Genomic DNA, 20,927 nt, shown 5'->3' on the forward strand with positions numbered 1-20,927 from the left:
CCAAAATTCAGAGTTCCACCAGGTCGTCCGTTACCTTGGACGGTCTGCATCGATACGCTGCGCTTATCGATCCAACGGGCTGGACAAAAAATTTTCAGTTCAGTTCCAGTTCTCCCTCGGTTCGGATGTTATTTTTCTGTTACTCGAGCCAGCTTTGTTCCGTCGTCTTAATTTTGCCAGCTAACCAGTGAACGAACTAGAACTCTCCCCCGGTTCCGATGAGGCTGATCAAGATCTACCTACGTTACTATCCGCCAGGTGAGAAACCGCCACGGAAGGGTACGTTTGGCGATGGTTAACCCACTTTACACAATGAAACTACAGGAATTGCCCTTAACTACCAGAAGAAAGGCATCGAGGGAACCAAAATGATAGATTTGTTCGATCTTACCCCAAGGTTAGTGTAGCCAGCGCTGATCATTTCATGCAAATTCAACTGACAGCTAATCAAATTGCTCGCTGGAATATCAATCCTTCCCTCTTCAAGCTGTGATCTCCAAGTGCTAACGAAGCAAATTGCCTCCACCGAACCGTTAATTACGCAAGAAGTGTTCCCCCAGGTCACGGAAATACTCGAGAAGCTGCAGAAGAAGCTGAAGGAACCGGTTAAGACAAAGTTTTACCTCTTCAAAACGCTGCAAACGCACATTTTACCGCTGACGAACGTGTGCTTCGACAAATCCGGGAAGAAGTAAGCGTAAAGCATCTCCAATATTTCTGGGGTGGTGGCTAATCGGCTTCCTGGGAGTCCTTTTTTCTAGATGCATCACGGGCTCGTACGATCGAACCTGCCGTATATGGAACGTGGAAAGCGGTGATGAAGAGAAGGTACTCAAAGGACACGAGAACGTGGTGTTCTCGGTGGCTTACAACTATCCACGATGGTGCGTGTTTGCTTGGGTTTCTACGCTCCAGCGGTTCACGTAACTTCTCATCCTTCGTCCTTGTTTGCCCCCTAGCGATCGAATACTCACCGGATCGTTCGATAAAACCGCCAAAATATGGAACCCCGTCTCAGGGAACTGCGTCACCACGCTGTGGGGCCATACGGCGGAGATCGTCGGTGCCGAATTCAACCCAAACCAGTGCGAGCTGCTGGCTACCTGCAGTATGGACAACACGGCGCGTGTCTTCCACTCCGAAACCGGCCAGGAAGTGAACCTATTTGCGGACCACACGGCCGAGGTTGTTTCGGCACGGTTCAACAAGGACGGGAACCTTCTGCTGACGGCTTCATTCGACGAAACGGCCACCGTTTGGGACATGCGATCGAAAGAGTAAGTATCCATGTATCAGGTCACATGGCAATGTGTCATTTTTTCTCCTTTTTCGCTTTGGAAACGCAGACACGTCGTCGTCATCCGTGGACACGATGCGGAACTGAGCAACGCCGTGTGGAACTTCCAGTGTAACTTGATCGCGACAAGTTCGCTCGATCGGACGGCCAAAATTTGGGATCTCCGACGGTTGGATGATGCTCAGGCAACTGCCAGCCACAAGGACGAAGTGCTCGACGTCACGTTCAACTGTACCGGCACACGGATGGCCACGGGTAGTGCCGATTGTACCGCAAAGGTGTGGGATGTCACCGGGAACTTCGAACTGGTCACCATAATGGCGGGTCACGCGGACGAGGTGTCGAAGGTGACATTCAGCCCACCAGGTGGGCTTCTGCTAACAGCATCCGCGGACAAAACGGCTCGCATCTGGAACTCGGGCACAGGCACCTGCACACAAACGCTAACCGGGCACGATGGTGAGGTGTTTTCTTGCTCGTTCAACTACTCCGGGGATGCCATCATCACCGCGTCGAAGGACAACACGTGTAAGATATGGAGATGATACGACTGGTTCTCCGGGCAGGCCTTTAAAGTATGTAACTGTATGAACGTCATTTCCAATTTCAAGCATCTCAAACTGTAGCCCTTTAGCCCGTAGCAGCAGTAGAATCGCGTAGTACGTAACTGCCATACTAACACACTCAGCCATTATTGTCTCGCTCGCCGTGCATCAGGATTCCATCCAGGGGAACGTATTGGGGATTGCAAATAGTCCCTCACCCTCAGCCCCAGCCACGGCACATACACACACACACTGCCATTCCCCTTGTTGCCAGTAGTTGTATTTTAGAGCGATCCTGTTTAGCTGCCCCACGAAAACGCGCCTCTCCCGTAGCTGGTTTCGAAGGGGTCACAAAAAGGTGCTGTGCCGTTTTGAAAAAAGTGCAATAAAAATACTCGCCCATCGTTTCGCTTGTCGTAGAGAATATGCATTTTTCGATGCTCAGCTGATTTGCATTTCAATTTCATCTCATTTGCGCTCTAACCCACATGGGGTTTGTTTTTTTTTCAACCTCCTCATTTTTAGTGTCTTCATCCCTCCCATTACCCATTAACCCCCATTGTGGGTGTTTGCTTTTCGTTCGTTCGTTTGTTGAGTGTTTTTTTTTTGCCATTTTCCCGCCCCACTTGCTCTATTGCTTGTTCTCTTCGCTCACTAATTTCGGTAACAACTGCTAACCTTCCGCCGGCGCCCACTCGCGGTCAAAAGGGCCCACCCAAGAAGCAGAAGCCGCGGTACAGTGTGGCATATAGCAACCGGGAGGCCGAACACTGGACCAAGTTTTTACTGCGAAGCTGAGCACTTCTTGCAGCAGTAGCAACAGCAACAGCAGCATCAGCAGGAACAGCGCTGGATGTAGGAGGTGGTGGTTCACTCGAACCGATAGGTGGTAGAGGTCCTTCTTCAGGCCATGGAATGGGCGGATGGGGTGTTTTTTTTTTGTATCCTCCCGCGTGGAAAGCTCGTTACACGTTCCAGCGGTGATTAGAAACATGAGAAGCTGATTAATGAAAATACGGAACGGCGCTGTGCATTTAATGAAACTCGCGAGGGGATCGAATTTTCACAACCCATTTGGTGGTAAAACGGGAGTTTTCTGCTGCAGATATAGCTGACCAGTAGATGTCGTAGAGCTTGTGCAAAGTACATGCCGTTGATTAGGTTGCACAAGGCGCGTAGAGAAATAGCATAGCCCAGAGCCCATGTATTGTTCGCTAAAAGAGAGCAACAAAAATTCCTCGTAGACTGTGAGTGTTACCTAACATAATAACATATGATTGTGTTGTTTTTAAGTGCTTGTTCAACATTTTCACCATCTATGTTTAACAGAACTAACTCAACTAATAATACATCATACTGAAAACCCCATTAAACAATAGAATCATAACGAATGTTTTTTTTTCAAATCAAGGATTTGATCTTTTTTTTTGCAAGGTCGCAAGCTGTTTTAATATTTTCATGAAAATCATCTACGTATAACATTTTTTTACATTTTGTTTTAATTTTTACAAACAGCAAATCGACCACATTCACTCAGAAAAGATTTCGAATGTTTTTTTGGAATGAAAACACGTTCACAAATTGCTGGAAGCAACGTTTTTCGATAAGACCTTTTATTTGACCCTTAGCATATTTTGTGTTGGCAAAGATTGTTTTTTTCAAAGCAAACAAAAAAGAGAGAGAGATACCACCGATAAATGAATAAACAATTGGTTTTTTTTGTCGTTGTTGTTCAAAGGTTTAACAAATTGAAATGCGTTGTTTTCATTGCGAAATACATTCGAAACTCTAGGTGTCATGAACGCATTTTAACTTAAGAGGAATCAAATCACCTGCCCTGAAGAAACGGATGCTGTTAGCTTACATATATGTGCACCTATGCATTCTTCTGCATTTTTCTGCATCTGTTTTGTCATGCTTTCTTCTCTCCCTATCGCATTAGTTTAGTGTACTTGCGCTTCTTCAACCACATAGCTGAAGCAGTTAGAACCACGAAACAAAAAGCTACAAACATACGAACGGTTATTAAAACATTCCTCGTACTATTCCATCCATCCCAACCCTCAGGTCGACGTGGTCCAATTCATACAACCAATTTACGCAAAACCGCCGCACGCTGGCAAAAGCGGTGACAAACATTAGCATTAGCCGAACAAAAAATATATAAATCAATTTTTCGCATAAACTAAATCTGACTTTTAAAGCATAAAAAAACAAAGCAAAAAAAAATGTTAAACAAATCGAACCACCCACACATAAACTGCGCCTAACACCGCGATCGATCTCGCGCTCATTTGTCCGACTCGAAAGAACTCGAATTTCAAACACACACAACCCCACGGAAAGTGAGTATTGCCATCGATTGTAATCGCATCCTTGCATTTGCAACATCCTTTCCATCCTACATTCCCATCTCACCCCATTCACGGATCACTCGCGGGCGTGGGAGCGGCAACATAAGCGTAGCATACGGTTTGGTCCCATTTCCCCCGGACGAAAATGCAAACTAAAATGACCTACTGCCATCGTCAAGGACCTCTTTTTCGTTTCTGGCGCTCGTCAACCGACCTTTTCGCTTCTAAATTGTGCGTTTTTGTCCCCGCAGTAGTAGCATTGGAACCTTAACCACCCTAACATTACTTCTTTGCCCCGGTAATATCCTGCGCCTCCCCGTCCCCCCCAGCGAATGGTAGTTCACTCTTCTAGTTGGCATTTTACGGTTTGGTTGGTTGGTTTTTTTTTTTCGTTACCATCTCTCTTCATCGTCGTCCATCCCACGCAAAAGCTAAATTTAAAAAGGCACCAATCCTTGTGCCCTGTACTCCTATGCGCTTAATCCACATCCTGGATGGATCCTGGTTTTTTTTTTTTGCAGATTCTGCTGCGCCAAAAGTGCATCAAAATACTGGACTAGCCTGCGGAGTGGCCATCCGGGAGATGGCGTGCAGCTTTCGAGTAATGATGGCCTGAGTGAAACGTGGAGCTGTTGTTGTACACGGAAACGGAAATCATGTGCAATTATGTTGCAGCTCTGCTGGCAGAAGGATAACGAAGCGCGTTTAGAAGTGTTTGAAACGATATTTATTATACGTTCACGTTACCGTACGTTAGTTTACACGTTTTCAAGAGAATTTATGCAGGCGTTGTTAGTTAGTTAGTTTGTTGAATGTTACAATTTACATCTTTAAACGTATCTCCTGTTTCCTTCGTTACGTTTTGCTGTTGTTCGTGTGTAATAAGAGATAGAATTTGCTAGGGTTCAAAAGGAGTGTCAGATTTATAACGATCGTTGATGTATAGGTATATTTTAGAGGTAGCATTTAGTGAAAAGACGGTGTTCATATAGTACGTAATTCTGTTATAAGCCCAACGAAAGCTGAAAGTTGTACACGTCAACTGGTCTTTCACAATAAATTGCTCTCAAGGATAATCGACCCGTGTGTGTGTTTTGCTTCAACGATGACATCGGACCTTTTGATCTGTTCGCCTTATTGCCCCCCTGCAATGGGTTTGTTTGCCGAATGTTTCTTGAAATCGATTCTTTCGTCGATAAGGACACCCACCCCATCGCGGGCACATAAATCCTGCAAAGCACACATCCCACGCCAGGAAGGATGAGACCAGCGACACAAATTGCTCGCCTACACGAATGGCAGCAGAACCGGTCCCAAAAACTCCGGCACAAGCGCCATCATCCTTGGCGTACCGTACACCTCGCTCAAAGCAAATAAACAATCCATGTTTGATTTCGTTTCTTACGGCTTCTTGTTCTTTTCGCTGGCTCCTCCTGGTGTCCTCGGAGCTGTTGGGGATTCGCCAACCGCGCCAGCAAGGAGCATGTCCTTTTTGGCTGGCTGGCATCCTTCGATCAGTTTGGCAATCGCTTTCTCTCTCTCTCTCTCTCTCTCGATTGTTGGCGAAACATCTGTCTGGGGCTCACACGGCTCGCTTCACACGGATCTCTGGATGGACGGGAGGATCGTCAGGACACCTTCAAACCATCCACATCTGGGAGGGTGGGAAACTGAGACATTTGGCTGGGCTTTTCATCCCCATGGCACGCGAGAACCGTTTTCCCGAATGACGTGGTTGCTTAGCCGTTTTATTTATCAATTTTCCCTCTCGTGGATCAGGGAAAGCCGTCGTCGTATCCTGGCCCTTTGGCGAGCATAATAATAATATCACAGTTCATATATTCCATCGAAAGTAAGCTAAAGGTGTAATAAAACGACTAGAAAGAAATATTTCTGCGTATTTGATATACCACTCCCTATACTGGGCCAAAGAAAACGCGCGCGCTTCAAAAACGCGCACGAATTCGCAGCATCTCCGTCGACGTCCCAAAATCGCTAAAATCAGTCGCCGCCGAAAACGAAGTTTGCGCACCGCCAGAAACCATAAAGTACTAGGAGAACATGCGTTCAGCAGGTAACACGGGCATTCCAAAATTGCCCGATATTCCTTCCCGCTCTAACGTATTGCCGCAAACGGCGCATTGCTAGCTGTTTCCTTCAACCAGTTTCGCAACACTATCGGCAGCTCTTTCTGGCACGTGATCGCCCGCGATCCGTCTCCTTCTGACTCGATCGCCGGTAATCCGCGTGCACTATGGGATATCGATATCCAACGCAATGGGAATATACTTTTGCACATCAGCAAAATATGTGATACGAAAATTAATATCTGGCGCTTTTTCAGCGCCGCCAGATAATTTGAATAACGCGTTTTTGTGATATGTGATTTTTGTGATATGTAATAACCAGCTTGTGTGGCCATAAGCATCTCAATACACAAATTGAAACAAAATAAAACAACAAAGTTTAAATTATGGCCCCTCAATCTGGGGCAGTCCCGTAGTGCGGCATTGATTTATTGACCCAATCACGTCCGTCGGTTCATGAGAGAGTAAGCTGTCTTCCTTCTCGTTTTGGAGCACTCGCGATAAAGTGTGATGAGCTGGTGTGCAGATAACGGCACTGCCGATGGATATCGTGCGTTTGCGAAAAAGCCCCCGTCGCGTTCGCATGGCTTCAACATCGTAGGGGGCATCGGTAGTACCAGGCGATCATGTGAGGAGGTACCTCGAATATATCGAGCCAGGGTGCTATTTTACTCGCTCTAACTCTTGAGACGAGCTGGTGATCTCTCGCTGCGCCGATAAGCCGATCTACCATCGCATTTTTCTTCATGGTGGTGTGTGACATATTTGTAATGGCCAAAGTGCAAAAATGAACCTCAACTCATGGGAGGGACTACAGCGACCTGAATACTAATGGAGTCTCGTTAACAATTCTGCCTTTCAACTCTAACCTAAGTTGGAACGGTGAGCCTATATCTAAAAAAACGCTATCAGTTTCCGCGATAAATGATAATTACTTGTATCATTTGATGTGCAAACTAAACCGGCATCGAAACTAACGAAATTTGCTGCTGAGTAGACACACTCTTCTCGAACCATGCCTTATGCCACTCGATCTTTCGATGTGCTTCGTTCATTCGCCGGCATCTTTCCATCGCTCACTATTGCTGGCCGTTTTCTCGAAAACGCTCCAGCGCACGCAAGGACCCACCTAAAGGGCCTGCCTATCTCGCCTGGAAAAGCAAATGATGCTTTCGTTTTGTTTTTGATTTTCTTCCCCGCTGCTCGTCTCCTGCGGGTCAGTCAAGCGTACGGTCAGATAGCCCACCGGTTGACCATCCTGGCTGAGAGCCGGCATCATTTCTTTTGCGCCTTAACGTAGCTTTTCCGCTCTTGTACACACACACACACACACACACACATTAGAGCAAAGCGGGCATAATGCGCTCTATCGGTCTGCCCTAAGGACAACGCCACGGGACTGTCTGTTTCCGCAGAACGAGTCCTTGTCCGTGCCGGACATTCTGATTCGAACTTATTCATTCGAAAGTTGCGCTATGTGATACGCTCCGTTGAGCTGATCGGACTTCAGAGAGATGGTTTTTTTATTTTGGTTCTTCCTCTTCTCCCCTATGACTGACGAAAGACGTCCTTTCTTAGATGTTCGCTGTGAAACGCTGCTGGTGCTTCTTGGTAGGACCACCCGACACTTCCCTGGCGGCTGGCGTGGGACAATCCCGGCTGTTTCTGCTAAGACATACACTACCACCCACGGCCACGTCGTTTAGGATTAGTCAAAATGGTCATTGCAAAGGCGTTCGGTCAGCTGGAGCGGGATGTTTCTGAGAACGGCTTGACCAGCCTCCTAACAGGAAGAGCTGAGATTAAAAGGATGCATTCGTGCATACATCGGTCGTTTCAATGGACGCAAGTCTTAATAAACAATTATCGTAGCGTAATATAAATGAAACAAAACATACTAAAAATCCTTTCACTAAACTAAACAAACTATCTGAACGGCATTTAAGTTATAGCAGCAAACGATGGTGCCATTTGTTTAAGAAATAGTCAACCTTATCTACAATTTTCACACTTTTGCTTCTTCAATTATTCCGCTCACCATCCAACGAAAGGAACGATCAAATGTTTTGCTTTCGAGCGGCTTTCTATCGCCTACGTATCAAACAAAAACCGCCATTCTGGGATAGGCATCCTAGCTCGGGATTAAAAACAACTGTTTCGCCTCTCTAACCCCACGCCACTGGCACGGGGAAAAACATCCGAAAAGGATAAGGAATATAAACGATCAAACGAAACAAATGCCTACCGTACTAGGGCCCTCGCCACCCCACCGGTTGCCACAAACGAAAGGAGTAAAAGTCTCCGAGAGCAGGAATTATACTCGAGTCACTGAAGCGTAAAAGCACGTCCGAGAATCGCCCTCACGGGAGTGCCGAGGGAGGCCGAGGGCAGCCACATTTCTTCACTTTTGTGACCGACAAATCTGACGCACCCGCCATAGGGAGAGGACCGAGTGCCGTCGGGTTCGGGGTCCGGTCTTTCGATGTGGTTTCGTTTTCTTGTGTTTATTTACACTGACACCGTGCAGCAGCTGGATGGATCGGCCGGAAGACGAGTGAAGGGGGCACGGTGCACACTTCGGTCTAAGACCAACGACTTGATATTTAATGCGACATGTTAGCGCCTCGATTCAAGGGCCTCGTTCTCGCACGTTTCCGTAGGTTTTGGCGGAGGTAGAGTTCCGTTTGGTCGTGCCGAAGAGAATATCTTCTCCGTTCGCCCCGTTAAGCAAATTGCAAATATCAACACTGTCGGCACCCTGGGAAGCTGGCTCGTTTGACGTGGACGAAGACCGGCCGCTTGAGGCAGTGAGAAAGGGGATGTTTTCTTAAGCCTAGTGCTATTTGTTTCTTAAGGCTTTTGAACTTCTCTGGCAAAGGTTTTTTTTCTTTTCGCCTCAGCATCTCCATTTGTCCCTTTATATTGGAATAATGAAGGCTGGGATCGAAAACGTCTGTAGAAAACAAAAGGCAAAAAAAAGTAAGAAATAGCCGCTGGTTATGTATGAAACTTTCTGATAGGATAATCAATACTTACGGTTTAATGGGGATAATTGGGGATAATCATGAATCCCTTTATATCGGCTAACAAGTCCAAATTGTTTTTACAGTTTTATGAAAGCTGCATTTAGTAGCTAAATTTGCATATGCTCGGATAGATTTAAAGCATGTGCCATACAGTCAAATTCTCCATGAGCATGTTTTTCTTTATCTACTCGATTGTCTACGACTACGTAGACTCTTTTCGAATCAATGAGACAAACTTTGGAACTAGCTCTTCTGAAGAGTAAATATCCAGCTTGATTTCGCTGAAAAATGCATCTCGATGTCTTCGGAAAAGTGCTTGATTTCGGCACCAATTGTACAATTGTTTAACTAACTGCGCTGTCGTGTTAAACAGTTTGTCCTTTGGATATAGCTCCGGATACACCAGACGATTCGGTGCCAGTGGGACACATCCACTGTAAACAGCTTCGAGCCTTAGAAAGAGAAATTGAAACAAAAAGTGGCATTATTATGAACTTTAAACTAGATATTGATTTTCGACCTACATTGCTACACCGTAGAACTCGTGCAGTGCCGTAGAAAGGACTACGTCTCCGTCAACTAACGTTTTGTGATATTCTTCTTTAGACAGGGGACCAAAATTGATCACCTTGCCTTGTAATCGGTCCTGCAGATTTAGGAAACATTCCGGGATAGTTTCAAACCGTTCACCCAGTATAGAAACTTGAAAATTTACGCCTTTCTCTTGCAAAGTTAACAAGGCATCCACAAGCTGTTGTGGATTTTTGTCATGCTCCCATCGGTGAGGCCATATTATGTGCAGAGGTTTTCTAAAAAAAAGCACCTCATTAGTGTTTGCATTAGCGATCGTTAAATAAATTGCCCTACTGTTTGGCTGCCTCTTGCTCCATAGATCTCGTCGGGATGTTCCGAAATAGAATCGGAAAGTACAGCACGTCGCATTTGGGAGCAATTTTCTCGCGCAGTGCTTTAAAACTCATGTTTGGCACGATATTCAAAAATGTTGAAATACTTTCCAAAAACGAGCGCAAATTGTACCACGAGTTGAAAAGAACGATATCAGCACTCATGCATGCTGTAATCTGGTTGATTCCGTACTGAACGTCCCGTTGTTTCACATCCCTCACCGGATAGCACAGCTGATTTTCGTGAAAGTAAATTACTTTGCGGCACCTTACTAAATCTGGTCGTATTCCAATCAGCTCCGAAAGGTTAAGAACGGAACTGCAGAAAAGAGTGTTGTATCGATGTGCGGTAGGAATCCGTTCGGCAAAGTGCAAAGCACTCATCCTTGCACACCAGTGCCATTTTTTCGCAGGAATGGTAAATAAATCGTACTCCTCTGCATTGAAATCTGCAATAAACCATGTATCATTTAATCTGAATGCACACTTTAACAAATATGTTTCCATACTTTCCAACAGAAGATCAATCAATTGTTTGTGCGATCCACCATAGAATGGCTCCAGGAAAAGGATGCGCGCCATGTGATGGCCAAATATCAATCTCACTTATGAAAAACGTGCACTACACTTTCGTTCGCTATAATTTTATATTATTTCGTGCGAACATCGCTGGCTGTCTATAGTAGCGCTTGTATTTACGTGAAATATAATGTTGATTCATCATTATTTCCATTTGAACTGTTGAACGGTAGCGGTTAATGCAACAATATTACCTTCGAATCGCTTTTACCGTGTGCTTTCGCGTTTGTTTTCATCCAAATCCGTTTTCCTCTCGAATGTCATATTTACCGGTGTGTTTATCATTCTGTATTCGAAGTTTGATTTCAGCCAGCTGTCGATGAAATTTTAGAGGTTATGTGTGCCTATACAGTGCAAATATGTGTACACATTTGCTCATGTTAGCTTTAATTGTTTATCCTTTAGTCAGAGATGTTTAATGCAATTGCTTACCGATTCAACCCACTTTACTAAAATGTATGAAATGTGAATTAATATAATCTACTGGCGACCACAGGGCTGCAATCACATTGATTGATTCAGACATATTAGCCCCGAATGGCAAGCATTACAGTGACGCTTTTTCGAATTTTCTCGATATCCTGAACATAATTAAACTTCTAACACGATGCATAGACGTTCATTTTGGACATTTCCTTTTATTTACTTCCGCATTTTCTCGCTTATAACTAAGCTTTTCCGATCATCCGGTGAGGTTGTTTACATTCCAAATATCGGTGCAGAATGCGTATGTTTATAAAACAATTTTTCCTGAAGATGAACCAGGTTTTCTTCAATTTTCCGCCCCATGCTTACGCTTAGAAGAAATATCCCAGAATCTTGCCACCGAGATGCTTCCGACGGGCTTCTTCGTGATCCATAATGCCACCGCTAGTGGTGAGCACGACGTAGCCGAACTGACGGGAAGGCAGCAGGTTGTTGGTCCAGCGTTCAAGATCGTTCACCTTAGTGTCGAACCGGGGCGAGATGATTCCAGCCTTGTTCAGACGGCCAGTAAGATTGACGACAACTTTTCCGCTACGGTGGTCATCCACGATCTCGAACTCACCGATGTAGCCATGCTTCATCATCACGGTCAGGAAACGGATGACGACCTTTGAGTTGGGGCGGATCAGGACCTGGCGCTTGCCGCGCTTCTCCGCGTTGTTGATGCACTTCAGCGCATCGGCTAGGACGCTGATTCGGACCATTGTTTTAATGAATTAACAACGTTCACGTGTAATTCGAGCGCAAGCACAATGTACTTCGGCCAAGCCTCGTTTTCAAAAGAAGGAGGAAAAGGAGGAACGTCAATTTTCTCGTCTTGACAGCCACGCGACAGCTAAAATCTACAAGATTTATATAGCAAAGATATTTGACCGAATTACACATAGTTTTGATATTTTTAGACCTGCAAAAGGGCATAGTTTGTAATAATTTTGAAATTGTTTTAACTGTACTATTTTTTAGATATCTGGTCATTTTACTTGCATGTTTAGTTTTGTTAAAAGAAAACAAAAGCAAAACTCTATTAGAAATTATTTGAACAGATTATGCCTATAGCATCCTTGTGCCTTTTGACATCATCCACCCACACAAAACTGTCAGTGCTAGGAAACCGAAACAACACAACTTTTCTGCTCCTGTGACGACTGTGTAAAATTATTTCAATTTTACACTGCAGTGTTGTGCAAACAAGCAACATAACTTGCTACATGCAGCGCAAAAATCATGGGCTGTAGATGAATATCAACAAAAATACCCTGGTGCTCTGTACACGGAATATATCGACACGTTGAGCACTCTTCCGTAGAGCATTGAACGTAAGGCACAGCAAGATTCGTCACTGGCACAGAAAATCATATAAAAATGGACGAAGTTCAAACGATCGAAGCCGCAGTTTTGTCATTTTACCGGGGTGGATCAGAACAGCAAAAGGAAACGCATAAATGGCTTCAGCAAGTGCAGCACAGCCCGCAAGCTTGGTCCTTCTGTTGGGAGCTTATGCAGCTGAACAAATCGTCCGAGATACAGTTCTTCGGTGCAATCACGCTCAATTCCAAGCTACGCAACGATTGGGCAGAAGTGCCCAAGGAAGCGCACCATGAGTTAAAACAGAAGCTGCTAGAAACGATCGTAGTTTTTGGTAATGGTCCGAAAATCGTTCTCAATAGGTTATGTATATCGGTAAGTCCTATTACACTGCACAGTTATGTCCGTTATAAAACATTTCACTGACGTTAAACTGGTTTTTCAGCTTGGCCTCTTCATCGTACACATGCTGCGCCACCCAACCGTCATCGAGGAAGTAACCAATATGTTCTTGAACGAGCAGCTAGCAAACCTTGCAAAGGTCACCCAGATAGAGATTCTGATGGCCGTGCTGGAAGTTATTCCGGAGGAAGTTAAAAGCATACGCACCCAGATTCCCCGTCCGGTGGTTTGTGAAGAACTGAATCGCAATGCAGAATTCGTCATGCAAACCGTCGTCACGTACCTGAACGATAAGTTGAACCATAGCGCAGTGGAACCGCACGATATGAACGGATTGATCAATGCTGCCAAATGCACCGGCACTTGGGTTGCTCATGGTAACGTGCACCTAAACGACCGTGAAGCCATGATACAAACATTACTAAAGGCCGTCCACTACTGCTACTGGAAGGAACCGAAAGACGAAGGCTGCTTGATGCCAGAAGAGAACGAGCTAGCCGAAACGGCTTTAAAGTCGTTGGCGGTAGGATCATGTTTCTTCATCGTTCAAAGTGCTCGTTTAAAAACCTTTTCATACATTTACAGAACATCATCTCTTCGTATGCGACGCAAAATGCAAAATACTCATTCACCATCATAAACTACATGAAGCTGTTTCTTGACGTACTCGTTCCGATTCTCGATGCCGAATATAAAGAGAACAATGAGAATGAAAATCTTGCCCTTATGATTTATGCTCTCTTTATCTCGACGCTCGAGTGCTTTTCCTCGGCCATATTTGCCGGCATCGTCACGGATTCGGACGAAGTTGCTAAGGTGTATACGCGTACCGTCGACATGCTGATCAAGTGTACCGACAAACCGGGAACCTACCCGGTGGACGAATCGTGTAGTACGTATGCGATGGAGTTTTGGTACATGCTGCAGGAAGAGGTCCTTTCGATGGACAACGGAGAGCACAAGAAACGGTGCCTGGAGGCAATCAAGCCGGTCTATGCACACGTGGTTAAAGTATTGGTAAGGAAATCGCAACTACCGGCCGAATCCTCGCTACACAAGTGGAACGATGACGACCTGGAAGCGTTCCGATGTTACCGGCAGGACATTGGTGATACCCTTCTGTCCTGCCACGACGTCCTGAATGATCTTATGCTGGACGTGCTGTCGGAGGCACTGGACGAATCGATCATGTACCTCAGCTATGATCCGCAATCAACGGAAAGCTGGACTCTTCTCGAAGCGACCATTCACGCCTTCTGTTCAATCGCACAAAAGATCGAATATACCGAACACCAACAGATCGTGAAGCTGCTCAAGGTACTGAACGAGATACCGTACGAGAAGTACAACGACCGGCTGTTCGGAATGGCACTCGAAACAGTTGGGGCGTATAGCGAGTGGATCGGAGACAATCCCAAATACCTACCGTCCGCCATCACGCTGCTAGTGAAGGGCCTCAACTCGACAAAGGCTTCCCAGGCGACCCTTGGCCTGAAGGATCTCACGTCCGAGTGTCAAAAGGAAGTCATTCCGTACGCACTACCCTTGCTAGACGCCTGCCGGACGGCGCTACAGGAAGGTCACCTGAAAAATGCGGAAATGATCCGCCTAATGTATACGGTCGGCAACATACTTAGTGTGATTTCGTACGAAAACATCATCCTCTACCTAGACGTTATGGTTTCTCCCTGCTTCGAAGAACTGCAAATGCACGTACAAAACAACGATCTTAGCGAATCGACAAAAGCACGCGTTGTGTTGCGACTCGAAATGATTTCGAAGCTGTTTTCCTCCCTCAACATTCGCAAACCGACGGAAAATGAAGAGGAAAAAGTCCTCGGCACCGTAGCACCGCCCGGTGGCCAAAAGCTCGCCTTTCCCGGGTCCTCACCGGTCGGGCCCGTGCAACCCATACTGCTGATACTGGAAAAAACTATGGGTTTATTGAAGAACCTATGCACTCTGTGGATCCACGATGAAACGGTTATCGATACGTTGTGCAAAGCGTTGCAACAGGCTTTGACGAATCTGATGGACGACATTAAACCCCTGCTCACGGAGATGTGCTGTTTGGTGCTGTCGATTCTCAACACCAACTGCGTCGTATCCGCGGCGGATATTGCAGGCAACGTAAGTGGGGCAGATTACTTATTAATCTCATTATCCGGCCCCCTACAACCGCTTAATGGTCTTGGTTTTTTAACTTTATCTCGATATAAACTTACCACGTGGTATCTAACCACGTGGGCGACCTAAGAGGGCTTTACGAAGTGGCGAATGGCTCTCAGTATTTATTGGGCGTTTCTTATTCTTGCAGTTCATACTCATGTTCTACAAAGATCAGGACTGCCGGCAGCTCATGGTTCAGCTGTTTACCGCAATCATGGACTACAACTTTAACCAGATGCAGGTTTGTGTGGTTTGTCCATAGAATGAGCTATGAATGTGTTTGACTGACCACTTGTGGCCCTTCCAGATGAACCTGGGTAAGCTGTCGCGGATAGCGGACCTGATAGAAACTTTCTACGCGTTCAACACGAGAATATCGAAAAAGATTCCGATCTGCTACAGTGAGGTGCAAGTCGACTGCATGAAACTGGTGGATTATGGTACGAATTGCTAAATGTGTTTCATTTCTCAAAGAAGTAGTTCGAAAACTAACACCACACTTCCTTTTTCCAGCCACAAAATGTATGATGCTTCCGGAAACGGGTCCGATGAAGAAGAGCGTCGCATTCATCACGATGTTTGTGAAGGAATCCGTCAATCACCCGGTTATGATGGGTGTTATCCTGGCGCAGGGTGAGAACATCGTTCGATCCACGTTTTTGTGCATTGGTAAGTGTCGTAATATCGCAGTTTTCTTCTCTCTCCAACATTGTGCTCGAACCTTTGCAACCGATCATTTGTTTTTTATTTCAGGAGGGACAGCGCTTCGAACGCAGGTGGAGATCTTCGCGGAAATTTTCCTCGCCCTCAACTTCCGATATCCCACCGAGTTCATCCAGTGGATTAAGTTGCTGGAAATGCCAAACTTCCCTACCGCATACGTGAATGCCGCAGACAAGGAACAATTTATGCGCAAAATTATCAGGTAAATATGTTTGCCAGATGGTTAGGGATGGTATTGTTTTTCTGAACAATCATTTTTTCCCCCCACTCACCAGGGAACGCGTCAACAAACGTCTCGTGCAAGATCACGTGCGAAAGTTTGCTGCTCTTTGCCGAAACATTGTTGAATATGAAAGCAAATAAACATAAAGTTGCCGCTAAGTGAAGAGATATAGAGCGAGAGAGAGAGAGAGAGAGAGAGAGAGAGAGAGAGAGAGAGAGAGAGAGTATCTTTCGATCTAACCAATGTGATTTTTAGCCTGTAGTGGAGAAAAATGTATGTACAAATATTCCTCCATATAAGAGAAATGGCCGACGTAACCGGGGGAAGCAGCAGACAGGAAAATCGTTTAGCTTTCCCAACCGGCATATCCTTACCGGCTCGTGGACTCTTCGTACTAATGAGTCCTGCGATTGCGTGTGTCCACGTGTTTGCGTGCCAACAGAGATCGATGGCCAATCTTTGAAGCCATTCAAAATTACGTGCACATGGCTTGCACTTTTCTCTTGAAACACGAATAAAGTGACAGCGATTTTATTTTACTCCATTGTGTATTATTCTATGTTTAATGGGGGAGGGTTTACATGTAAATGAACAGGATACACATCGTCAACGGTATTGCAGTCCTTATCCTGTCGGTATCGTGTAGCTCCTGGCTGGTGAAGGTGGTTCTTCCAGCGTCGACCATGAACAGATAAAATCAATTCGTATCGATGCGAATCGAAAAAAATTACAACTGTTCGTGCCACATGGGCAAATGAAAACGTAAAGGAAAACGAGACGATGATTTGGTTGGGGTTTGGTGCTGCAATTCACACGCAAACGCAATAAAATACGGTTTCCTTTAGTGCAGAGTTCGGTTGACAATTCAAGCATCAACCCAAATAAGACAAGTCGATTAATCCTACGGGCTAGCAGCATGTGGGTGTGGCCCTTGTTATGTCCCTAACGAGAACTATCCGAGCTGTTGCTCTGGCGCCGTCTTCGGATCGGGCTGCGGGAACGTCTACGTCGCGGGCTGCGCCGGATGGACGGACGACGTCGGTAACGCATCGGGGACGCTCGCCAACGGGGCATGGGCCGATTGTTGCGCATGATTGGTGACGGACGCCTCGGTGGTGGCCGCGTTTTCGGTACCAACACAGGCGAGGCCGTAATTTCTTGCCCATCGATCTGCCCACCGTCCATGTGCTTCATTGCGTTTTCCGCTCCATCCGGGTCGACATACTCGACGTAGCAAAACCCGCGCCCAAACGGCTGGAAGCGATCCATCGGGAAGTCGACCTTGCTTATATCCCCGTACGAGCTGAAAATTTCCATTATGTGATCCCGGTTGACGTTACGCGTTAGCCGCCCGATGTGGATGCGAATCGGGCGCGGCGTAACGGACCGTTCCCGGCGTTTCCTCTTCGATGAGCCGGACCGCGAACGGCGACTGCGTGACTCTTTGTTGGATTTCTCGGCCGACGATGCGCGGCCCTGTTTGTTCTCCTTGTCGTTATCCCGCGGTTCGGAGCTACGACGTTCCACCTTTTCCTTCGACTTAGCTCGCACATTTGGACCTCCCTTCGGTGGTGCTTCCTTGTTGTTCAGTGGGGATTCTTTCTCCCAGTTCTGAGCCGCCACGGGACTCTTGCTGCGCGATCGCGAACGAGTGTTGGTTTTGCGCTTCGTTCGGGACCGCTCCGCCTCGCTGCTGGACGACGAGGACGAGCTCGAGGACGATGAGCTGCTGCTGGATGAGCTCGAACGTGACCCCGAACTGCTGCGAGACGAGCTACTGTCGGAAGAGCTGTAAACGGCGAAAGTAGGTTGAGATAATCCGTCAACTTGTATTTCATACACCCCCAAGGATCCGAAGGAAACAACGCGCATGCACACATCCTCGTGAGACATCAAGAGAACGTGCCACTAGCAAGCATTGCTGGCTTTCCAACATTGCCGGTTCCGCCGCTAGAAGCACTCACGCATACACACACACACACTCACACGCACGGCAAACAGGCTTGCTTCATCGATCGAAACATCCTTTCTAGAGCCACTCTCGAAATAAAGGATTGCTGCGTTTATCTAATAACTGTGCATACCTTCCACTGCTATCGCTGCTGGTGGAACTCCGCTTTTTACGTTCCTTATCCCGGCCGCGTTGCTTTTTGTCGGCCTTTTCCGATTCCTCCGACTCGGAGCGATTCTTCGAGCGTGTCCTGTCAGGGTAAAAACAAAATTAAGCACCATAAAACGTGAGAACCGCACCGTGCGCGTTTGTGCTGCCTTTACTTACATGACAGTAGAAATGCGACGATCGTGTTTTTCCTTTCAGCGAGATTAAATTCCCTATTCGTTTGTAAATTCGCTACAGACGCTTCTCGGGAGCAAGCTGCTTAGCTTTTTTTTCCACTCTGCTGCCGAAGTTGTCAAAAATGGGGTTGGCCCAAGGTGCGTACAGTTTGCTACATAAGCCCCGGCTTTGAGAGCCTTTGACGTTTGCGCTTGGCAATAGTGGTAGTGTTGGGATCTAAGCAATCCGGCACTCGCTGCACTCACACGCTCTCTGTGCGGAGTAAATAAACATTCCCCATGTGTTTGTTTGCTTCGCCAAGCGGGGGTGATTCATATTTCGCTGCTGGGGACTGCATTCAGCTTAACACGCAGATCACGCGTTAAATTTAGTTTTCCGCAGCATCAACATATTCGCACATTGTGTCCGTGGTGCCCAAAGTAAACGGTCCTTAATTTCAAGCATCACTCCTGAATAACACACGAGCCACAACAAAAACTGTAAGTAACAACGTGCAGCACTGCCAAGAACATAATGCGCCGTAGTGCATCGAAGGGATTTTGGGACGTAGAGAAAAAAGAAGGGTTTCTTCTTATCTTTATCATCTGGTTCTTGGCAGGAGCATTCCAGCCAACAAAGAACTAAAACAAAGAGTTGCGCTGCCACGTCAGAGTGTCCTTAAGTGTGCAGGCTACTCGATGCAAGGATTCTTTCTTGTCTGACGACAGTAGTTTGAGTTTTTCTTCGGTGGCAAGCTACAGCTTTGGTGGTGCTACATTCCTAGTCACGTTTTCCAGCACGCGTCTTGGTGATTCACATTTGATTGTCTGACTCACCATCAGCAATCTTCATCAAGAGAGTTTTTGATAACCGCTGCTGCTTTCAAGCCTACCCTTATCAGTCGTTTCACTCTAGCCGCTTTCACTTATTCTCGATCCGTTTTTGCTTGTGCAGTGCCCACGATGTCGCTGTATCCGTCGCTTGAGGACATGCTTGTGGATAAGATGGTGCAATCCCAGAATAATATGGTGGCCACCGTCGCAGCTCAACAGCAGCAGCAGCTTAATTACGCTCCGTCAGCACCGAACAGCGCCGCAAAGGGACCGCCCGAGTACAGCCTGTATCCTACCTTCACGAACGGGCATGATACGAAGCAGACCGATGTCCACCACTCTGGAGGTGCTGGTTTCATGTATCCGAACCTGTACGAGTACATGGGGCTAGAGTTGTCGAAGGAAATGATCGAGGCAAACCTGCCCCAGTTCATGCCCCAACCATCCGGTGGTGCTACTGCCATCGTCCCCCAGCAGTCGACGGTGGCCATCGTGAACAATGCAAACATGGTGGCACCCGTCTCCGGGCACTCTGTCGGGCTGCAGCGTGGCCAGGTGACCAATGGAATTCGTGAGGTAATGCAATGGTGGGCAGGGCAATTGGTGCGATGACGTCGTTTAGCTAAACTCGATTTCTTCATCTACTTCCTACACAGCTGATATTGTGCAAGGGCGCGGACAAGAAAGTAGGCCTTCGTGTTCAAGCCATCAACAAGGGCGTTTTTGTGTGTCTGGTCATCAAGAACAGCCCGGCGGCCTTGGTGGGTTTGCGGTTTGGCGATCAGATTTTACAGATCAACGGTACACTCGTGGCGGGATTTTCCACCGATGACGTCCACAAGCTGCTGAAGAAGAGCGACAAGAACAACATTTCGGTGGTGGTGCGCGACCGGTAAATATGCTCGCAATTTTACTGAAAAATTGCATCATTTAACCTTCCAATTGATCATACTATCTTTGACCCACGAATTAGACCGTTCGAGAGGGCCGTTACCCTGCACAAGGACTCGTCCGGGACCTTCGGATTCCAGTTTAGCGACGGCACTATCACGGCCATTGTGAAGGACTCGTCGGCTGCCCGCAACGGGCTGCTGGTCGATCAGCAGTTGCTGGAGATAAACGGTCAGAACGTCATCGCCATGAAGGACAAGGAGATTCGACAGCTGCTCAGCCAGTCCGAGTCGGTAACGACGATCACGATCGTGCCGAAGGTTATCTACGACGTGATGATAAAGAAGCTTTCCACCTCATGGCTGCGGGGAATTATGGATCACTCGGTGCCGGATTTTTAAACCCGTAGATCGCTCTCGTGCAATATCAAATTGCAACAACAAAACACCCAGTCTTACAAAGTTAAACAGTTTTCCAATTAAAAAAAAAGAAAGTTAAAGAAGAACCTCAACAGAGTAGTGAACCAAAAAGACCTAAACCACTTTACAATCCTATCAAATTACGCCCAGATAAATCTGACAGAGGAAGTCTCAGTTGGTCGTACGTCGCGAAGAATCTGCGCTGGCGACTCGAACATATATGTTTCATTAATTGTTAATCTAAACTAAAACTATTCAACCGTATCTGCCATCTATGATTGCAAATCATGTATTATCGTATATTATTATACTATTCCACCCCCTATATATTATCGGTGCACTTTTATATACTATGTTTTAATAATAAATAAAAAAAAGCAAAATTTATGATTTTCTACAATTTTTTGA

At 46.4% G+C, this 20,927-nt stretch overlaps 6 protein-coding genes across 6 annotated transcripts; 3 read left to right on the top strand and 3 right to left on the bottom strand.

The window, feature by feature from the left end:
• Positions 1–218: 218 nt before the first annotated feature.
• On the top strand, positions 219–1,842 carry LOC128726769 (dynein assembly factor with WDR repeat domains 1). Its single transcript, XM_053820594.1, has 6 exons — positions 219–258; positions 325–397; positions 488–691; positions 762–884; positions 960–1,277; positions 1,347–1,842. Exons 1-6 carry the CDS (start codon positions 219–221, stop codon positions 1,840–1,842), a joined length of 1,254 nt encoding a protein of 417 aa, XP_053676569.1.
• A 7,669-nt stretch (positions 1,843–9,511) lies between these two features.
• LOC128722764 (glycosyltransferase-like domain-containing protein 1-like) lies at positions 9,512–10,796 on the bottom strand. The gene is made up of 4 exons (XM_053816443.1): positions 10,724–10,796; positions 10,177–10,663; positions 9,834–10,118; positions 9,512–9,761 (listed from the first exon to the last, which is right to left on the bottom strand). The coding sequence occupies exons 1-4, from the start codon at positions 10,794–10,796 to the stop codon at positions 9,512–9,514; spliced, it is 1,095 nt and encodes a 364-aa protein (XP_053672418.1).
• Positions 10,797–11,407: 611 nt separating this feature from the next.
• On the bottom strand, positions 11,408–12,049 carry LOC128727241 (40S ribosomal protein S15Aa). Its single transcript, XM_053821129.1, has one exon. It carries the CDS (start codon positions 11,981–11,983, stop codon positions 11,591–11,593), a length of 393 nt encoding a protein of 130 aa, XP_053677104.1. The 5' UTR covers positions 11,984–12,049; the 3' UTR covers positions 11,408–11,590.
• Positions 12,050–12,641: 592 nt separating this feature from the next.
• Positions 12,642–16,619, top strand: LOC128725204 (importin-13). Its single transcript, XM_053818928.1, has 8 exons — positions 12,642–12,959; positions 13,030–13,509; positions 13,572–15,116; positions 15,304–15,396; positions 15,463–15,595; positions 15,669–15,824; positions 15,909–16,080; positions 16,154–16,619. The coding sequence occupies exons 1-8, from the start codon at positions 12,642–12,644 to the stop codon at positions 16,239–16,241; spliced, it is 2,985 nt and encodes a 994-aa protein (XP_053674903.1). The 3' UTR covers positions 16,242–16,619.
• Positions 16,620–16,663: 44 nt separating this feature from the next.
• LOC128723413 (RNA-binding protein with serine-rich domain 1-A) lies at positions 16,664–18,501 on the bottom strand. The gene is made up of 3 exons (XM_053817149.1): positions 18,380–18,501; positions 18,186–18,302; positions 16,664–17,890 (listed from the first exon to the last, which is right to left on the bottom strand). Coding segments are annotated over exons 1-3 (966 nt in total). The 5' UTR covers positions 18,382–18,501; the 3' UTR covers positions 16,664–17,043.
• Positions 18,502–18,751: 250 nt separating this feature from the next.
• Positions 18,752–20,885, top strand: LOC128723289 (syntenin-1-like). Its single transcript, XM_053817012.1, has 4 exons — positions 18,752–18,876; positions 19,331–19,785; positions 19,866–20,101; positions 20,183–20,885. The coding sequence occupies exons 2-4, from the start codon at positions 19,339–19,341 to the stop codon at positions 20,499–20,501; spliced, it is 1,002 nt and encodes a 333-aa protein (XP_053672987.1). The 5' UTR covers positions 18,752–18,876; positions 19,331–19,338; the 3' UTR covers positions 20,502–20,885.
• Positions 20,886–20,927: the final 42 nt, after the last annotated feature.

The sequence above is a fragment of the Anopheles nili genome, chromosome 3 (genome assembly GCF_943737925.1).
Source record: "Anopheles nili chromosome 3, idAnoNiliSN_F5_01, whole genome shotgun sequence".
NCBI classification, from domain to species: Eukaryota; Metazoa; Arthropoda; class Insecta; order Diptera; family Culicidae; genus Anopheles; species Anopheles nili.

Excerpts from the sequence above, each read along its gene's own strand:
- LOC128726769 (XM_053820594.1), top strand. The coding sequence starts at position 219 with ATGAGGCTGATCAAGATCTACCTACGTTACTATCCGCCAG. Across the intron at positions 259-324 it reads CCTACGTTACTATCCGCCAG|GAATTGCCCTTAACTACCAG; the intron begins GTGAGAAACCGC and ends ATGAAACTACAG. Across the intron at positions 1,278-1,346 it reads TGGGACATGCGATCGAAAGA|ACACGTCGTCGTCATCCGTG; the intron begins GTAAGTATCCAT and ends TTGGAAACGCAG.
- LOC128722764 (XM_053816443.1), bottom strand. The coding sequence starts at position 10,796 with ATGGCGCGCATCCTTTTCCTGGAGCCATTCTATGGTGGATCGCACAAA. Across the intron at positions 10,664-10,723 it reads GATTGATCTTCTGTTGGAAA|ATTTCAATGCAGAGGAGTAC; the intron begins GTATGGAAACAT and ends GGTTTATTGCAG. Across the intron at positions 10,119-10,176 it reads GAGCAAGAGGCAGCCAAACA|AAAACCTCTGCACATAATAT; the intron begins GTAGGGCAATTT and ends GCTTTTTTTTAG.
- LOC128727241 (XM_053821129.1), bottom strand. The coding sequence starts at position 11,983 with ATGGTCCGAATCAGCGTCCTAGCCGATGCGCTGAAGTGCATCAACAAC.
- LOC128725204 (XM_053818928.1), top strand. The coding sequence starts at position 12,642 with ATGGACGAAGTTCAAACGATCGAAGCCGCAGTTTTGTCATTTTACCGG. Across the intron at positions 12,960-13,029 it reads TCAATAGGTTATGTATATCG|CTTGGCCTCTTCATCGTACA; the intron begins GTAAGTCCTATT and ends CTGGTTTTTCAG. Across the intron at positions 15,117-15,303 it reads CGGCGGATATTGCAGGCAAC|TTCATACTCATGTTCTACAA; the intron begins GTAAGTGGGGCA and ends TTATTCTTGCAG.
- LOC128723413 (XM_053817149.1), bottom strand. Across the intron at positions 17,891-18,185 it reads AGCAGCGATAGCAGTGGAAG|CTCTTCCGACAGTAGCTCGT; the intron begins GTATGCACAGTT and ends CGCCGTTTACAG.
- LOC128723289 (XM_053817012.1), top strand. The coding sequence starts at position 19,339 with ATGTCGCTGTATCCGTCGCTTGAGGACATGCTTGTGGATAAGATGGTG. Across the intron at positions 19,786-19,865 it reads TGACCAATGGAATTCGTGAG|CTGATATTGTGCAAGGGCGC; the intron begins GTAATGCAATGG and ends CTTCCTACACAG. Across the intron at positions 20,102-20,182 it reads TCGGTGGTGGTGCGCGACCG|ACCGTTCGAGAGGGCCGTTA; the intron begins GTAAATATGCTC and ends CCCACGAATTAG.